Below are 17940 nucleotides of genomic sequence, written 5' to 3' on the forward strand. Positions count from 1 at the left end.
TTATAAATATAACTTTGAAAAACTTCAAACTCTAATTAAACTTGCGCCTTTACCATGTGATGAATTGCCAAAATAAATATTTATCATTTTATTTTCAACTGGACTTCCGTTTTAAACCTTTATACGCTCTGTTCACACGGAGTAACCCACCTCAATTATTTGTCTCACGCGATCAAAGTTCGGTGCGATGCACGCGGAATCTTATCTCGACCGTCACTTGTCCTTCTCGAAGAATTTTTAATTTTCTAAGGGTTGGGTAGCACTGCCACCAAAATATTACGTCAGCGCTTTTGTAATATCTTTTGTCGCTTTACTCCTTGAGAAAAATTAGATTAAGGTATCCGCATCTTCAGATCAAGACTGAAGCATTGCATCCGTCATTCCTCACCGTCATATTCCACTACGAGCAAACTGTGGGAAATAAGGCTCGCCCAACTGTGATCACTCTGGCACTGGCACTGGCACTGGCACGTTCCTGTGATGGGACATTATTGTTGCGGTTGCCATACGACCTCTCCAGTAGAGCGAAAATATATCATTTAAATTTGGAAGGCGGTTGCGGTTCCTACATGTATCGTTATATTGGTGACTTTCTGTGGTGATCGCTTGTGGTTAGAGCTAAGGAGAATGGAATCTTCAGGGGGGCTCCTGTACAGCAATCTTCGCGTTTTGGTGGTGCCCTATCCGACGCAGGGTCATATCAATCCAATGCTGCAGTTTGCCAAGCGGCTCGCATCTAAAAATCTGCAGGTCACATTTGTGACGACCGAAGAGAACCAAGAGCGCATGTTACGGGCGCAAGATGCAGTGCCCAGGGCGCCAAACAAGTCTGTGAATCTTCAGTTTGAGACAATCTCGGATGGACTTCCGCTGGATTTCAATCGGTCCAAGGACCGCCAGATGAGGTTTGACATGCTGTGCAGAATGGGAGGACTTACGTTAGCAAATCTCATAGAGAGGCTAAACGCTAAAGGCAGCAATATTTGTTGCATCGTATATGACGCCCTCCTTTCTTTTGTTCCTGAAATCGCAAAGAAATTTAATATTCCCCTCGCTTTTTTCTGGACGCAATCCTGTGCAGTTTACTCCATCTATTACCATTTCAAGAGAGGACTAGGTATGCTTTGAATTAATAGACCTATAGCTTGGTAAATATGCATAAGTTATATACAACAACCCCACACATTAACTTCCGAATGGCAGACCAGTTATTTGTAGCCGTTCTTATTGAATTTTGGGTTGATTTAATCTTATTTCTTCTTTTCAGCAATCACGGGAGAGGGAACAGAGAAGCCGACGGACCTGATAAAAATACCCGGCTTGCCCCTGCTGAAAGTATCAGACTTGCCGTCATTTCTGCAACCCTCTAATTCCCATGGGTTTCTCTCACGGATTTTTCTTGATCAGTTTAATACTTTATCTGAAGCAACGTGGATACTGGGAAATTCGTTTGAGGGACTTGAGTACGAAGAAATTAACTCGATGAAATCGATAGCTCCAATTCGCACCGTCGGCCCTCTCATACCCTCGGCTTTCTTGGATGTACAGAACGACGACGACACAGACTTCGGCGCAGATATGTGGAAAACCACAAACTGTATGGATTGGCTGAATACGAAGAAACCGGCAAGCGTTGTGTACGTTTCCTTTGGAAGCGTTGCTGTTCTTTCGGCAGAACAAACTGAAGAGATAGCTCTTGGGCTGAAGGCCAGTGGATATTCCTTCATATGGGTCATTCGTCCATCTTCTTTTAATGGGGAGATTAACAGTGAAGAAAACTTGCCGGAGGGTTTCCTGGCCGAAATCTCCGGGCAAGGGTTAGTTGTTCCGTGGTGTCCACAGCTGCAAGTGCTTTCTCATGCGTCCGTTGGTGCATTTATGACGCATTGTGGGTGGAACTCGACGCTGGAAAGCCTCACTATGGGGGTGCCCCTTTTGGCTGTGCCTCAATGGACCGATCAGACAACGAATTCACGGTACATTGGGGAGGAATGGAAGACAGGACTGAGATTAGATAAACGATCAGCTGACGGACTCGTAGGGAAGGAGGCTGTGGAAAACTGTATAAGGATGGTTATGGAAGGCGAACTGGGTGCTGAGCTCAGGGAGAACGCTTTACGGTGGAAGAAATTATTAAGGGATGCAATGGGAGAAGGCGGATCTTCCAATGCAAATATTGAAGAATTTGTTAAAGATATTGTTGGCAGAACATCGTCATTGGCATTGTCATTGTCATCCGGTTGATGTGATTCCTTAAGGAAAAGAAGGTGGATATGCGCATAGTAACTGAGGGAGCAACTTTTACATCAATTGCACTTCCTCGTTTTATATTTATTTGCACTTCATTTTATCAGTGAAGGCAATTGCGAAAAGCAAATTTTGGTTTGCGTTTTGTACTCCATATTGTTGCTCAGATGAAAATCTAGAAAACCGATTTTGGTTGTGGTCAATGCGTTTTCCATATACATTTTGATTAATGATAGAATGAACGAGCTATGGGTTTTGATATAATCGTACAACTACAGTGATATAAATTGTTATATGCTAATATGCATTAAGAAAAATTATATTATTAGATTATTTCAATACTTTTATTTTTAATTTATAAATAATTTTTATTATAATATTATGATAAATACACTGATGGATTAATATTATATGATAATGATGATGATTCATCTATTAAGACTAATGGGGTCTATCAGAGTTCAAGAAAAGAAAAAGAATCTAAGTGTAATTTTTCAAAATCTTGTTTCTTTGATAAAAAGAAGAGAAACTATAATTGGGATGGCTTAATAAGTCAAGAATGTGGCAGATGTTAGTGAATTGAAAGGGGATGTGAGTAAGAGTCATGCACTGTAAAAGCTATGTTACCAGAAACTAGAAACGAGAACCGGACAAGAAAAGATGTTTAGAGGTTTCGTATTCAAGAAAGAGAAAAAAGTTTTTTTTTGGATAAAAAACATAAAACAAAAAATTCATTATCTAAACACATTACAAGCTTATTTGTGGGATCGCAAAAATTACATTGCAATGTCACAAATTGAATTATAAACATAACCCATGACAAAGAAACATAGATTTTAAACTTTCAAACAAATTTTAATTAAACTTTTATAAATGCCTTCAAAAAATTTCATGATTTTGAATTTAATTATGTATTAAAAATATATTTTATATTAAGAAATATAACAATTCTAATAAAGGCCTGAACAATTAAAATTTCCCAAACACCACATTAATAAAAAGAAATAATGAGGAAATGTAAATTAATGTAAAAATAAAAATAACGAACAAACAAACAAACTCGCTGATAAAGGGATTTCATTTTATAAATTAGTCCATGGCTGATAAAGGGATTTCATTTTATAAGTTAGTCCATAGTTAGCCTAGCTCATAAAGGGATCCTTGTCATCTATGTCATTTTATAAATTAGTCCATAGTTAGACGAATGATGTATGTTTATAGTCTAATAAGTTTTTTAATGATTGTTGTAGATTCTAGCACCAAAATTGGAAGGAAGAATAGGAATTCGCTGCAAAACTATGCTCTTGATCACTGGCCAGTGATTAAAAGTAGTAGTTTTGCAGTGAAGCATGCCAACTTCAGAGAGAAAAATGTGCAAGTTCCAGTAGGTAGTATTAACAACTCTCCTTGTGCAGGTTCCAGTGGGTAGTATTAACAACTCTCCTTGAAAGGCACAAAAAGAGGCAGGTTCTACAAATATATCAGCTATAAAACCCATAAAATTGAAGCATTCAAGTAATGCAAACTCTAAAACAGAAACCATAAACCCTGCTAGAGTCTAGAATAACAAAATCTGTTTGTAATGGATTGGAAGTAACAATATCCGGTATCGTGGAAAATTCATATGCAAATGGAGAAAATTGTGGGCAAAAATGTCGATATCTCTTGTGATAAAATATCAGCAATTCATCCAAATGGGTGCTAGCTGTTGGGCATCACGATTTGAAAGATGGAGTTACATTTAAAATATATGCACTTGTTGGCATTCATAAACACCTCAATCAGGCAGAAAAAAAAACAAATAAATCACAAGCCTTTTAATTATCTTACCAAATATTTATGAAGCTAACTGACGAGGGCGAGAAGCTAACTCTGGCTCCTTGGCACACTCACTTCCTCCTCTCCTCTGCTTAGATTCGATCCAAACCTCGGCTGCATCTACTGAAATTGTTCTCCTCTCTTCAGCTTAAATACGCCCCAAAACTTACTTTACTGGAAAATGAAATAGTGTGCTTACAGTGCCTTTGCATGCAGTTTGTTTTTGAACAATAGTTAGAAATTGCTTTACCACAAAATGAAACTAGTTTGCATGCAGTTCGTTTTTGGAACCATAGTTAACATGACTTTGTATGAGTTTGGATAGGAAAACGTGAAATTGTGGAGAAACCAAGGAGAAACCAAAACATTGCAGGGAAACCAAAGAATGTTTTGCATCAGGCCACTCTAAGAAACGAATTGTTTCTAAAAAACCAATTTCTCACAGCTAAAAACGAGAATGGATGTACAAAATGACGTTTTCTGTGTCGTCGCATTTCTATTGCATTTTTAAACGGGAATGGTGGCTACTATCCCGTTTCTAGTAACATAGTCTAAACGAAAGTGTTTTTCATCTTCCACCTTCTTTGTATCGCAAATATGACATATTCTATCATCTAAAGGAGCCTTAGGAGTAGACCACTGCTCTGTTTCACTTCGAAGCTCACGAGAATTAGTTCTTGTCCTAGCAAGGTTCATTTTTTTCTTAGTGTTGGTAAACACAGAGAGATAATTATGGTTATCAAGGGTAGGGTTGGTCACCTCCTTATAGTATCTGAGATTTCTTTTACCCTCCAGCTTCTTAAGATCCCACAACTTGTCCTTAAAATTAGAGGTAATAGTATCTTTGTCACTATCCTTCCTTCACATGATGGTCTCCTCCTTAGTCCCCCAATGGTTGAACAAATATTGGGAATCCTTATGCCACCGGCACTTGAGGCGAAGGTGGGGGTTTTGACTAAAGCTAGAAGAAATTTATGGGAGCCTCTTGGATTCCATGTTGTAAAGCTTCTTTTTATACATCAGATATCTAAGCATAGTAGTACTTTCAATGGGAGACAGGCCAACTTCGATAAAGAGGATAGGATAGGGAGTATTTCCCTTGATCCTTAGATTTTAGGTTATGAATTGCTTTTGAATCATCTCAAACTTTCTCCACGACTCTCTGGATATATTACAACCCAAAACTTCAAATCCATATAAGACAATAGGGGTGACGAGAGTCTCAAAGAGGAACCTCTTTTTACTCCAAATGCAAAGATTGACAGACTTACAATTGTTTTCAAGATCATAATAAGCTTTCCAACCTCCAATAATCATTTTCTCAATGCTATATTTCTAGTTGAGCTGAGGAGGAAAGACAATTCCAAAATATTTGTAAGAAGAAATCTGCTCTAAACAATGGTTATCATATATGAAATTACCATGGGTGATCTTCTTTTATTTAATGATCATGAATACTGTCATACCCATCTCGGAGTAGTAGACATGAAGAGTCTTAAGCTTCTTGTCTAGGTCATCATGAATTTTTACAAGAAGAACAATATCATCAGCATAAAGGAGAAGAGTAATGATGATACCAGCGAGCTCGGTGCCCTTGCATCCTACAGTTTCCAAACACTCCTCAAGCTTTGTTATAGACATATTTGGGCACTGCAACCCCAAACTCATATGTCCATAAACTAAGGGCTCCTTAAGTCCCTAAAAGTGTTGCTTCACACCCTAAAGGATCATGGTCAACTGATTACATCATTTCCCAGAAGTTCCACCTGAAAAACTACTCAAAACTGGCCAAAACTGGACCATACAGACTGCTCCATGGGCAAGGTGCGATGCATACTGACTGCCTAACTGGCCAGGTGCGATGCATACTCAAATGGCCTTCTGTGGGGTGCAATGAGTGAGAATAGACAAATGGCAGAGACAGTTTGCAAGGTGGATGATCATGGAATCTTCCAGAAACTTCTCCTGTGACACTTGCCTCTCTGAATTCGCCCAAGGATGAGTAAGATATCACTAAATCTCCTAGTGGAACCAAGAACTATCAGTGAAATGACACTAATAAAAAACCCAGAGCTGACTCACACCCTTGCAAGACATCTATAAATGGATCCCTCATCTGAGAGATCTAGAGGCTGGAATTTTGTATTTTGTAAGGAAGTGTTGTTGGTTTGTTGAGAAGAGACATTGCATTATTGGGTGATTTGCTTGTTCATGAGGTGAAGAGGGCTTCTACAACTGGGAGGATGATGCTGGATTAGACAGCTAGGTTGTAATCCTCTCTTAAATTTATTTGAGTTTTCCTCCATATGATCTTGAATTTGTGAATCTTATTGTTTATGAATGAAATTATATGGTCAATGTGTTTCTGATTCCGCATTGTTTATGATGTTTTAGATAGAGATTCTTTGATAGTTTGTTGTTACTTTGACTCTATAGGTACTCTTTGAAGCGGGACAAGTAGGAGAGGAATGGCAAATCCTATCAAGGAAAGGAGAAATCAAGCTAGGATCAAAGCGGAAGATCCAAGTTGGTCCTCTTTTCTTCTCTTCCATCTATCACACTTAAAGGAACTCTTGAAAAGCTTTCATTATTTGTTTCTAAGATAGCTACCCGTCTTAGTGGGACTAGAAGTTTGAATTGACACTAGCCTTCCCTGAAACAAAATTTCGACTCCGCTGGGGAACGAATAGTTTGTTTTGTTTGTTTATTGTTTACTTTATAAACTATAGACAAAGCCTGAAGTTAGCCAGCTAGCCTTCGAAACGCCTTTGCTATGCAATTGCAAAGTAGATAAATGTTGCTTCAGTCAATCTCCAGGTTGGTTTATGAACTGAACATCTAACTTACAAAGCATCCTAAGTGCCCTTGTGGTAGCTCAGAACCTCATCAGATCCTACCCTTATGCTTTTTGTTTACTATCCATCATTACTCAGCCTAAATCACTGAACTTAGCTGCAAGTTTTGAGCAAAAACCAAGCTCAGTTTCACTCCATGGCCCATCGCATTGTCTGTAACTGTGCAACCTGGATGCATCGCACCGAGGGAAAATTTTAGGAACGCCCCCTAAATTTATAAATATAATAAATGGGCGAATCTCCATGGTATATAGGAAAAATGGAAGGCTATTTTATCAATAATATAATATGTATATATAATTGTTTGGCAAATCTCTCACCAGGCATGGCGAATACTTTACTCAATTATAAAATCTTGTAAGATCTTGGCGAGTCTTTCACTAAATAATAAAACTTTGTAAAGTCCTAGTGAATCTTAGCATAGGCTACATGTTGGTTTAATTCCCCCATTTAAATAGGCTACATTCCAGGTGAATACCATGGGTCAATACCATGTGCCCTTTTGGTGAATACCATGGGTCAATACCATGTGCCATTTTTATTTTTATTAATTCTAATATTAGCATTAGTAATGGTTTTTTGCATGGTATTAATAACAATCTAGTCCATGGTATTTGTCCCATAGTATTTTGTCCATAGGTTTCACCTAAATATAAACCATTTTTTGAGTGTTTGTAAATATAAGGTGACTTATGGAGTAAATATAAAAAAATGTTTTATTTGTTTACCATACCTCTAGTTTATTTATATTTCTATTAATTTACCATGCCTCTTTTACAAATATGGTATTTGGCCCATAGGATTCACTTAAATAAAACCTCTTTCTTGAGCCTTCATAAATAGAACGAGGGTTATGGGCTAAATATAAAAAGAGGTTTTATTTATGTACGATACGTCTAGTTTATTTATATTTTTATTTATTTACCATACCTTTTGAGAAAGTATAAAAAGACATTTTATTTATTTACCATACCTCCACTTTACTTATATTTTTATTTCTTTACACCCTTACATGTATATAAGGTGACTTATGGAGTAAATATAAAAAATGTTTTATTTATTTACCATACCTCTCATTTATTTATATTTTTATTAATTTACCATAAGGGCGAACATTCGCCCCTAAAATTATCCTTGATCGCACCTCCCATGTGTTGCAGGTGAGATGCAACCCTGTTTCCCTATGTTGCAGGTGCGATGATTGAGTAAACTGTGTTTTCTTCTCTGAAATTTGGTTTTTTTCTCTTTGTTTTCAGCTTTATTCAGTTGTTTTGCTGTTCTTGATTAGTACCTTCTTGTTGTAACCATCTTCCTTCACATTATTTCAGCCTCCATTAGTTAGGAATTGTAAATGTTTTTGTGTATTTGTAAATCATTTGCAATCTTCCTTTGCCGAAAGTAGCCTAATCAAACTGTCGTTTTTGATGCAAGTGTCGTAATTGTCATTTTGAATCAAAAGAAGAGTGTTGTAAAGTCTACCTCTTCTAGATAATTGATTGTACTTTTGCAATTGTACTTGATTTTGAAATTATTAGTATTTCAGGTGTCGAAAACAGTTTTAAATTCGAAATCAAAAAGTGTCGTCTTAGTCTTCCTTTCGTTTTGAAAAGAAAAAAATTGTTAGTACTGTCACTTTGAAAGAAAATAGTTCAGATCTGTACTTAGCTTTCATTTTTTCATTTACACATTAAGAAAGTGGAAAACAAATACATGCATGTGCATCTGCATTTTGACTGTTTGCGAAATTTGATTTAGGAAAGTGCATTTAGTGTGTGCTCTATGCTCTCTGCTGAAAGAAAAATCGTTATCTTCTTTCCTTTGTAGCTAGTATTTTCATTGCTAAAAGAACATAAACGATTGTTTATCATTTTAGATTGCATATTTAGGAATTTGACATCTACATCACGCGGTGAACCGTGAAAGACAAACTTCTAAGAAAGATCAAATCTAAAATAAACCTCAATGAACATAAAAACGCTTTGGAATCTAACGCAACACATCTAGAAGTCTAGGCTAGAGACGTGTTCCAGTGTCGTAAAACCTGGTAATTATCGTTTTCATCGAAGGTTGGGTGATTCCTCCTCTTTGATACGACAAGTGTCAGTACGGACTTGTGCTCCCCGTATCGTCGAGTATATATTGGGAGACCACAATAGGCTGATATCCTTTATCCTTAGGAATTCGTGTCTGCCACCCTATCGATCGTAATGCACTGAGCACAGCATTCGGGAAGATTGACTGCCATAAATAAGTCCTTGGTAATTTATCTATCATTTATCACCAAGGTGTATTTTGTAGTTTTACGATCGATTTGGTAAACCCTCTGTCTAGACTTCCAGAGTAGTCACTTTCATTCCTTTTCAACTCCTTAAAAGAAAAGGTCCATCTGAGCACTTGTCACTTCAGGCTCATTAAAAATCGAAGGCGACTAGAGTCACCTTTAGCTTTTTCTCGACTCTTAAAAATTGAAAAAGCAAGTTGTGTCAAAGTGTCTTAAAATTCATTTAAATCGGAATAACACTTTTCCCCTTTAATTTTGAGTTGATCAAGTAATCCACAATCATTGAAGAAAGTCAATCAAAACCCTGCCGTTCAAGGAGACTAATGATTCAACCATATTTGACCCCGGAAACGAAACCATCCCAGGAAAAGCGTTCTTGTTTAACTGAGTCCAATTCACTTGATTTATTTGAAACTTGCGTTTCAACATCGTCAAAGACTACAGTTACTCCAATTATCTCTAGTACACCTACCTTTACAGAATAAGTTCCGCAGTTACAAGAGGACATTAGAAATGATCCTAGTGTAACGGTAGACACCTCTATTCCTGATGCAGCTCCACCTAGGACTAATCAAGAAACTGAAGTTCACTTACCTGAACATCTGGAAGTTGAATTCCAGAATTCAAAAGGTGTCACCCCTCCAATATTTGTTACTGCAGAAGCTACACTTTCTTCGGCTCTAGAAATATTTTATGGACCTGACGGTCTACCTCTTCCACCTGGATTGATTGCTATAGAAGAGATAGTAGAGGATCTTCCACCCAGTACTCCAGTGAATTTTGGAACTGGGATCCACTTACATCCTTCTACTATAGAAGTTAGTTCTTTTTTGTCGCAAGTTCCTATCGAATCGCTAGGAAATATTTTGGATAGACTAAACATGTCTCGAAAACCATCAACATCTAACACTGTGTCAACAGACACAGCTGCGGCGGAGCTTCCTGCTGACATTCCTACAATGATTTCTGGTATACCATCTGTCCCGGCGAGTTATCAACAACAAGTCGGAGTCCAATCAGGGAATGTTTCGACGACATGGTCGGTTCCTATTTCTTCATTCGGATTCTCATCTAGTATTTCTTATGTTGAAACTCAACAAGTTGATCCAATGTGTCTTCAAAGGCCAATCTACCCTTTAAGTACTAGATTTCCACCATATGGGGGGCAGTATTTCTTTTCATTGTTCCCTCCTGGAGAACAACCATATGAGTGTTTACAACAAAGTTCAAGTCAAACTGGAATTACATCTAGTGGTTGGGTACCAATACTGACACAACAACCAAGGGTTGCATATTCAATGCAAACAGTCCATCCCGTGTCTAATATTCCCACTACACCTGCTATTGTGACTATATCGCAAGTACAAGCGCTACGTGTTATACTTCAACCTCAAGTTTCTCAGGTTACAATACAACAACCTCTCGTCTCAATGATTCAATCACAACCTCAGGTTAGTGCCTCCTTATCTGGAGCGACTCAGGCTCAAACAAGCACTATGACTCGGCATCTTGGTCAATCATTCAGTATTGGACAATAGCAAATGGTCCAACAACCATGGCTAGTTCAATACCAACAACCGCAATTCCAACAATCATACCAAGGACTTGAGCAACAGGTCTTTGTAAGTAATGGGAAATCGCATTTCCAAAGCGGTTATCAACAACCATACTATAATGGTTACACCCATCAACCTTATCAAAGTTACCAGCATCAAATACATTATGCTGGTATGAAAAGACCTAGTGCTCAGGCGATTCCATCTTATCCAGGGTATGCTTCACCTAACCTGAGTGAAGAGTTTCCCTTTGTAGCAACTCTAGAATTATCAGATCTAAACCGTTTGACGAATGATCCAATTGCTTACGCTCCTTGCTGACCTGCGATTCCTCATAAACTTCCCTATGATATTACTAAATTCAATGGAAATCCAGGTGAAGATCCATCGAATCATGTGATGACATTCCATTTGTGGTGTTCATCCAACACCCTCAATGATGATTCGATTAGGCTTCACCTTTTTCAATGAACGTTAACTGGTCCGGTAGTTAAATGGTATATAGAATTTCCTAGAGCCTCATTTGATAACTTCAACACCCTTTCCACTACCTTTTTAATCCAGTTTTAGTTACCCATAAGGTACGAAACAGGGACAGAACTCCTTACCAAATTTAAACAGACGACGACCACTCACATATCTGATCATATTCATGACTGGCAGTGTCATCAAAGAATGGTGAAGACGTACATTCCTAATCAGCTTTTAGCTGAATGGTTTATAAAGTCATTGTTACCTTATAATACAGTGGATGTGGCTAAGGGAGGAGTTGTCACTGAAGAGCAAGTCATTGCTCATGTGCAATATTTAGACTTTATCTATACTCAGTCTGGCATGCTCTACGACAAAATTCCTGATGCTCTTAGGCTAGAATTTTCTGTTCCTCCTCCTCGTAAATCATATAAAGACTCTCACGCCAGCGATGGCGTGATAGGTACGACAAGCATGAAAATCGCAAAGGCTACATCTAAGAAAGCCCGTAAAGTTTCTAGTGAAAAAGCAGATGAGGAACCTCTCACCTCGGAGGTCAATGCCGTGTCAACCGACAAAGGAAAAAATGCTAAGCAACCAGGAAGCAAGAAGAAAGGGACAAACAAAAAGAAGAAACATGAGGATTTGACTCTTGAGAAACCTTCTGGAAACCCTACTAGAAACAAGAAACCTAATCGGCCATGCTTCATATGCGATGAGGACCATTACACAAAATATTGTCCACGTCAAGCTGAACTTAAGAAGTTTTTCAAAAAGACTTCAAATACCTCAGTAGTATTCACTGATCCGTTTCCAAATCCAGAAACTAACCTATTTTCTAGCGAGCATGCTTCCCCATCCAAAGTGCTTATGCTATCCATCTCAAAACAGCAAAAGGACGCTTTGATATCTACAAGGAATAAGGATTATGGAAATCCACAATCATCGAATGGCAAGGCTATTGATCAACCAAGCAGTTCAACAACAACTTCGTCAGAAGTTGTTCCAGCAATCATTCCTGAATTAACAATAAAGCTGCCTAAGGGAGTAGTACATAAATCGACATTTAATACTTGTGCTCGAGCAGCACAGAATTATAATATAATGGAGGATATGGCCCAATTTCCATCCACCATGTCTACGCTTGATGTACTACAAAATTGTCCATCCCAAAAACAAGCTTTGTTATCAGCGATAGGTGGGATTGATCCAACAGATTCCAATCTAGTGGCCTCTAATCATAAAGGATACGAACCTCAGTTACCATCGTAGCTCGCTTTCCTCATACAGGTAAAAGCCCTCAACAAAACTGTTCATTGAATAAATTGATGAGGGAGCATCTACCTGTATTATGTCAATGAGTTGTTGGAAAAATTTAGGCTCACCACCCTTGTCACGATCATCAACGACATTGAAAGCATTTGATGGAAGAACATACACGCCATATGGGATATTAAGTAACTTGCAAATCGAACTGGGGGGCAAGACAGTAGAAATTGAAGTCGAGGTCATTGATGGAAACCTTGAATATAACATACTACTGGGCAAGCCCTGGATTTATGCTATGGCTGCTGTTGTGCCAACATATTTTAGAAAGATTGCATTCCCCTTTCAAGGAGGAATCACAATCATTGAACAACTCACCTTCCTCCGCAACAGTTCTCAAGTTACTGGAAGCATTCCATTGATCCATGGAAGCTCTCAACCACTTCAAAATATTGGAGTAGGTCTTCTAAAAGAACCTTCTTTAATGGGCACTTTTTCCCTTCCATCTCCGAGTAATCTAGCGGAAGTGGACACAGTGGAAACCTATCACATGATATCTTCTACATCGTCAAAGATTAAGAAGAATCCGGAACATTTTGTTAGCATGGATCATCGCCAGGTATTGCCCCCAAGCCCTATAGAATTTTTGTAGCAATCAATATTCTGGGCATGGGCGGCAAACCCAATGAACGCTCGGCAAGCGTTTGGATAGATAGGTCTCTAGAGTATGGTACCTCTTCTAATCCTTGGTTGCATGTACATTCTACAGACGCAGGAATCATTCAGTCAATGATGACAAGAGAAACACCATGGGAAGATCACCACCATCGTTCCCGACCTCAAGATAACAACGAGGATTACTCTAACGACCTTAATCATCCTTTAGTGTTTTATTGTCTATCAAATACTGTAAATACGGTGGATTCAAAGCAATATCTGTCCAATATTGAAGAAACTACTGCCATTAATATCTCGACCAAACCAAATGTTGTAGAGAATATACATGTTGGCAAATCTTGTTCTCCTTCAGAACTGGAAATATACTACGCTCTCTTTCTCGAATTTAGAGATGTCTTTGCTTGGTCATACGAAGAAATGCCAAGCATTGACTCAAGCATCGTTGAACATGAAATCAAGATGTATCCTGATTTCAGACCAGTAAGGCAACGACTTCGACTGCTTCACTCGAAGAAAGCCGATGCCATTAAAGCAGAAGTTGAAAAAAATTTGCATGCTGGTTTCATTTACCCCGATCCTCTCACTGAATAGGTATCAAATATTGTTCCCGTGATGAAAAAGAAAGGACCAATTAGAGTGTGCGTCGATTACAGGGATGTAAATCAGGCTTGTCCGAAGGACAACTACCCTACTCCCTTCATCGACCAAATAATTGATGAATGTGCTGGATGCGAAGTCTTTTCATTCATGGATGGATTTTTCGGATACAATGAAATCAATATCTGCCCATAGGACCAGTCAAAGATTGAATTTATATGTCCATGGGGCACGTTCGCGTACCGCAAACTACCTTTCGTTTTGGAGAATGCACGGGCAACATTTCAGAGGGTAATGAACTACGCCTTCCACGACATCAAACACATCGTTCAACAGTATCTCGATGATTTACCGGCTCATTCGTGAAAGTGGACTGATCATCCGCAGCATTTGAGAGCTATATTTCTACGTTTTTGACACTACAAGATATGACTCAATCCACACAAGTATGTGTTCTGTGTTGGTTCTGGTCGGTTACTTGGTTTCGTAGTTTCTAAGGACGAAATTCGACTCGACCCATGTAAGGTTCAGGCAATCATAGACATGTCTCCACCTTCAAATTTGCTTCAGATTCTGAAACTCCAAGGGAAAGCAAACTTTCTAAGGAGGCTCATTCTAAATTATGCTGAACTTGCTAAAGGTTATACACGTTTTTTGAAAAAATAAGTTCCCTTCAACTGGGATCAGGTTGCACAAGCTTTCTTTGATGCTTTGAAAAGTTCCCTAGTAAAAGCATCATTAATGTATGCTCCTGATTATCAAAAAGACTTTAACCTGTATCTCACTGCCACAGATACAACCATCACAATGGTTTTAGTACAAGAAGACAATGGAATGGAACATCCTATCTATTATTTAAGCCGTAATTTAAATGAAACGGAAAGTAACTACTCCTACGGTGAAAAGCTGGCTTTGGCAGTTGTCCAAGAAGTATAGAGATTTCTACACTATATACTATTTGGCAAAACTACCATCTTGTCAGATTGAAACCCTATGACCGACATCTTGTCGCGTCAATTACTAGGGGGCAAGTATTCAAAATGGATAGCCATTTTGCAAGAGTTTGATCTAGAATTCGCCAAATCCAAATCAAAGAAATCTCTAGTTTTCGCGGAGTTACTTTGTGACCTCCCATCGTCGTCCAATGATTTAACATGTCAAGCATCGATCGTGGATGAAACATTGTTTCTGATATCATCAAGCGACCCGTGGTACGGAAATATACTAATCTATCTCCAAACCCAAACCTTTAGGCCTAACACCTCTCGCTCAGAACAATGACGTACTCGATACCAAGCAAAAGACTACATGATCGTCCGTGATATACTTTACCGTTGTGGTGTCGATATAGTTTTGCGAAGGTGCCTCATGCATGAGGAGGCCGAAAATGTCGTGAATGAATATCATTCAGGCGCATGTGGGGGGCATCTATCTGGCTACGCTACTACACAGAAAATATTGTGAGTTGGCTACTTCTAGCCTACTATCTTCAAAGATTGCATAATAGCAGTAAGAAGTTTCCATGCTTGTCAAATTTTTGATCGCAAAACCAGATTACCACCCACACCACTGCATCCAGTAGTTGTTGTTGGGCCATTTGCCAAATGGGGCATAGATTTCATGACATGTAACCCCACCTCCACTGAGGGGCATTGGTATATCATAGTCGCTGTCGACTATTTTACAAAATGGGCTGAGGTGATGCCTACATTAAACAACAGTGGCGAAACGACTGCTCTTTTCTTTTTCAATCATGTATTCTCTAGGTTCGGTGTTCCATAGGCTATAGTCATAGATCATGGATCGCATTTTTGCAATCACATGATGGTTGAATTGATTGCCAAATTAGGACTGTCCCACAACAGTTCTACTCCATATTATCCACAGGCTAACAGACAAGTTGAAGCGATCAACAAAGTCCTCAAGCATATGCTGCAGAGAATTATTAGAGCCCACAAATGGGATTGGCATTTAATCATGTACTCAGCTCTATGGGCATATAGAACCTCGGTGAGAAATGCGGCTAGATTTATGCTTTTTCAGCTGGTGTACGGCCCGGAAGCTGTCTTACCGATTTAGTGTGAGATTTCATCTCTAAAGCTCGCAATCGATCTTCTCGTTGAAACTTCAGAGGAAGAGGCTTGTTTCTTGGAACTAATCCGCTTGGATGAAACCCGTTGTGACGTCACGCTGGCTAACGAAACGCATAAGAAACATGTCAAAGCGCAATTTGATAAAAATGTCAAGCCTCGTGTCTTCTCTGAAAGTGACCTGGTCTTGCTCTACAATCAGGACTTTGATAAATTGGGAGCAGGTAAGTTCCAATCAATATGGATGGGCCCCTACATTGTTAAATGGGTATTAGCAAAAGGAGCCTACGAGCTAGTAGATTATGATGGAATTCCACTATCACAACCTCAGAATGGGTTGTATCTTAAGTGATGCTATGCTTGATCAAGTGTAGTTATCTCTTTAAATGATTTTGTTTCATATTTGTTTTCGTCAAGAGTTTTCATTTTGGTTAAGTAATTCAGTTTTCATTTATTGCAGATGTCGGACTTTTTGGAAACGTTCGTCGGGTATGCCGACAGAGCTAGTCGTAGGACGCGGAACCTGTCTTCTGCAGTTTGTGCCATCTTTGATCCAAGCGGCAAGTTAGTGAGTTTCAGGGGGATATGTATTGGTCAATCAACGAACAACATCGCTGAGTACACCACGTTGATAGAGCTTCTCTCTAATACCATTTTGCATGGCATACGCCGACTTATTGTCAGGCTAGAATCACAACTCGTCATTCTACATCTAACTAGTGTCTATTCAGTTCTAAACCCAACTATCTATCGTATGTTCCTAAGAGTCAAGATTTTGGAAAGGCAGTTTGATTCCATTCAATATCAACACATTTCTATAAACTTAAACACCTTAACTAATTCATTAGCGAATTATGTGTTCGACAGACATTTGAAACATTTGTAAAGAAAAGCATTTCACATCAACATTTGCATCTGGATCACATAAATTAACTGAGATAAACTCTGAAAATAAAAAATATATAGTTGTTTATAGTTTCATATAATGTTTTGTGTACAAGGAAAAATCGGTCATGCAACCAAGAAACTCAAAAGTAAATGCAGAAAAGCATCCTATACTAATGATGCTAGTGATAACATGTCACTGCCTATGCAATCATACGCAGGAGCCTAGTCCATCGACTCGGAACGCTAGTAGTATGGCGCTGTAGCCTCAGAGGTAACTCGTCGTTCCTCGCATCCTGAATACCAAGGGTAAGACCCTCGATCTGATCTTGCAATACTGCCAGGGTCTATGCTATGTCCAAATCATGAAGGACAACCCTCCCTACAACTTCTCCTACTGGAACGCCAGTTGCCGCCCTTGGCCGTGCTGCTGGTCTCACTGGCCCAAAATCTACATAAGTACATGAGTTCAATTAGTCTTGATAAATTAAAAAAAAAACATTATAAAACAGATAAACAAAGATATGGTCAAAATCTTTACCTATCACACCCCACTGCTCACCAGCCAGTAATGCCAAATCCAGGTCACCTCGGAAGTCCATCCCGACATATGGATACTCTGAGAAGACCATCTCTTTACGATTTAACCACTTAAAGAAGGCATCAGAGAAAGTAATATGTGGCTGACCAGCATGTCTGGCCATGAGATCGACCCATCTCTGCATCCTGGGTTCCCTCGGTGTTGGAAATCCTAGTGAAATATGTTGTGGCTGCATCAGTGGGATCCTCTATAAGGCAAAGGCAGTCAAAATGGAACCGTATCCGAAGTTCTTGGATATTCCATTCTTTACCTTAGAGAGTTGTTCTTTTATCACCAGAAGTATTGCCTCACACCAGTTGAATACCTTTGGTTCCAGGCATTTTAAAGCATACTACACACAAGATCTGTTCGCTAAATGAAGAGCTGCGCTACTAGCCAATCTAGAAAAGGTGAATAAAATGGTCCTCAGAGACCGATCAGTGACGTCCCGGATATTGATCTTACCGTCTCTACTAGGCTGAGATCCATCTGTACAAAGCTGGCGGATATAATCTCTCACCGATTCGCCCTCACGGGCGGATCACGGTAGTGAAAGAGGGGCACCACGCCTCGATAATCCTGTCAAAAAGTAGATGTCCTCAACTGTCAGTGGGAT

At 39.0% G+C, this 17940-nt stretch overlaps 1 protein-coding gene across 1 annotated transcript; it reads left to right on the forward strand.

Annotated features, from left to right (window-relative positions):
* Positions 1-401: 401 nt before the first annotated feature.
* LOC149197605 (UDP-glycosyltransferase 74E1-like) lies at positions 402-2450 on the forward strand. Its single transcript, XM_089405900.1, has 2 exons — positions 402-1117; positions 1268-2450. The coding sequence occupies exons 1-2, from the start codon at positions 628-630 to the stop codon at positions 2242-2244; spliced, it is 1467 nt and encodes a 488-aa protein (XP_089262026.1). The 5' UTR covers positions 402-627; the 3' UTR covers positions 2245-2450.
* The last annotated feature ends 15490 nt before the right edge of the window (positions 2451-17940 follow it).

This window comes from Pinus tabuliformis, chromosome 2_2 (assembly GCF_031772625.1).
Source record: "Pinus tabuliformis cultivar Carrire ecotype Pingquan chromosome 2_2, CPIR1, whole genome shotgun sequence".
Lineage (NCBI taxonomy): Eukaryota > Viridiplantae > Streptophyta > Pinopsida > Pinales > Pinaceae > Pinus > Pinus tabuliformis.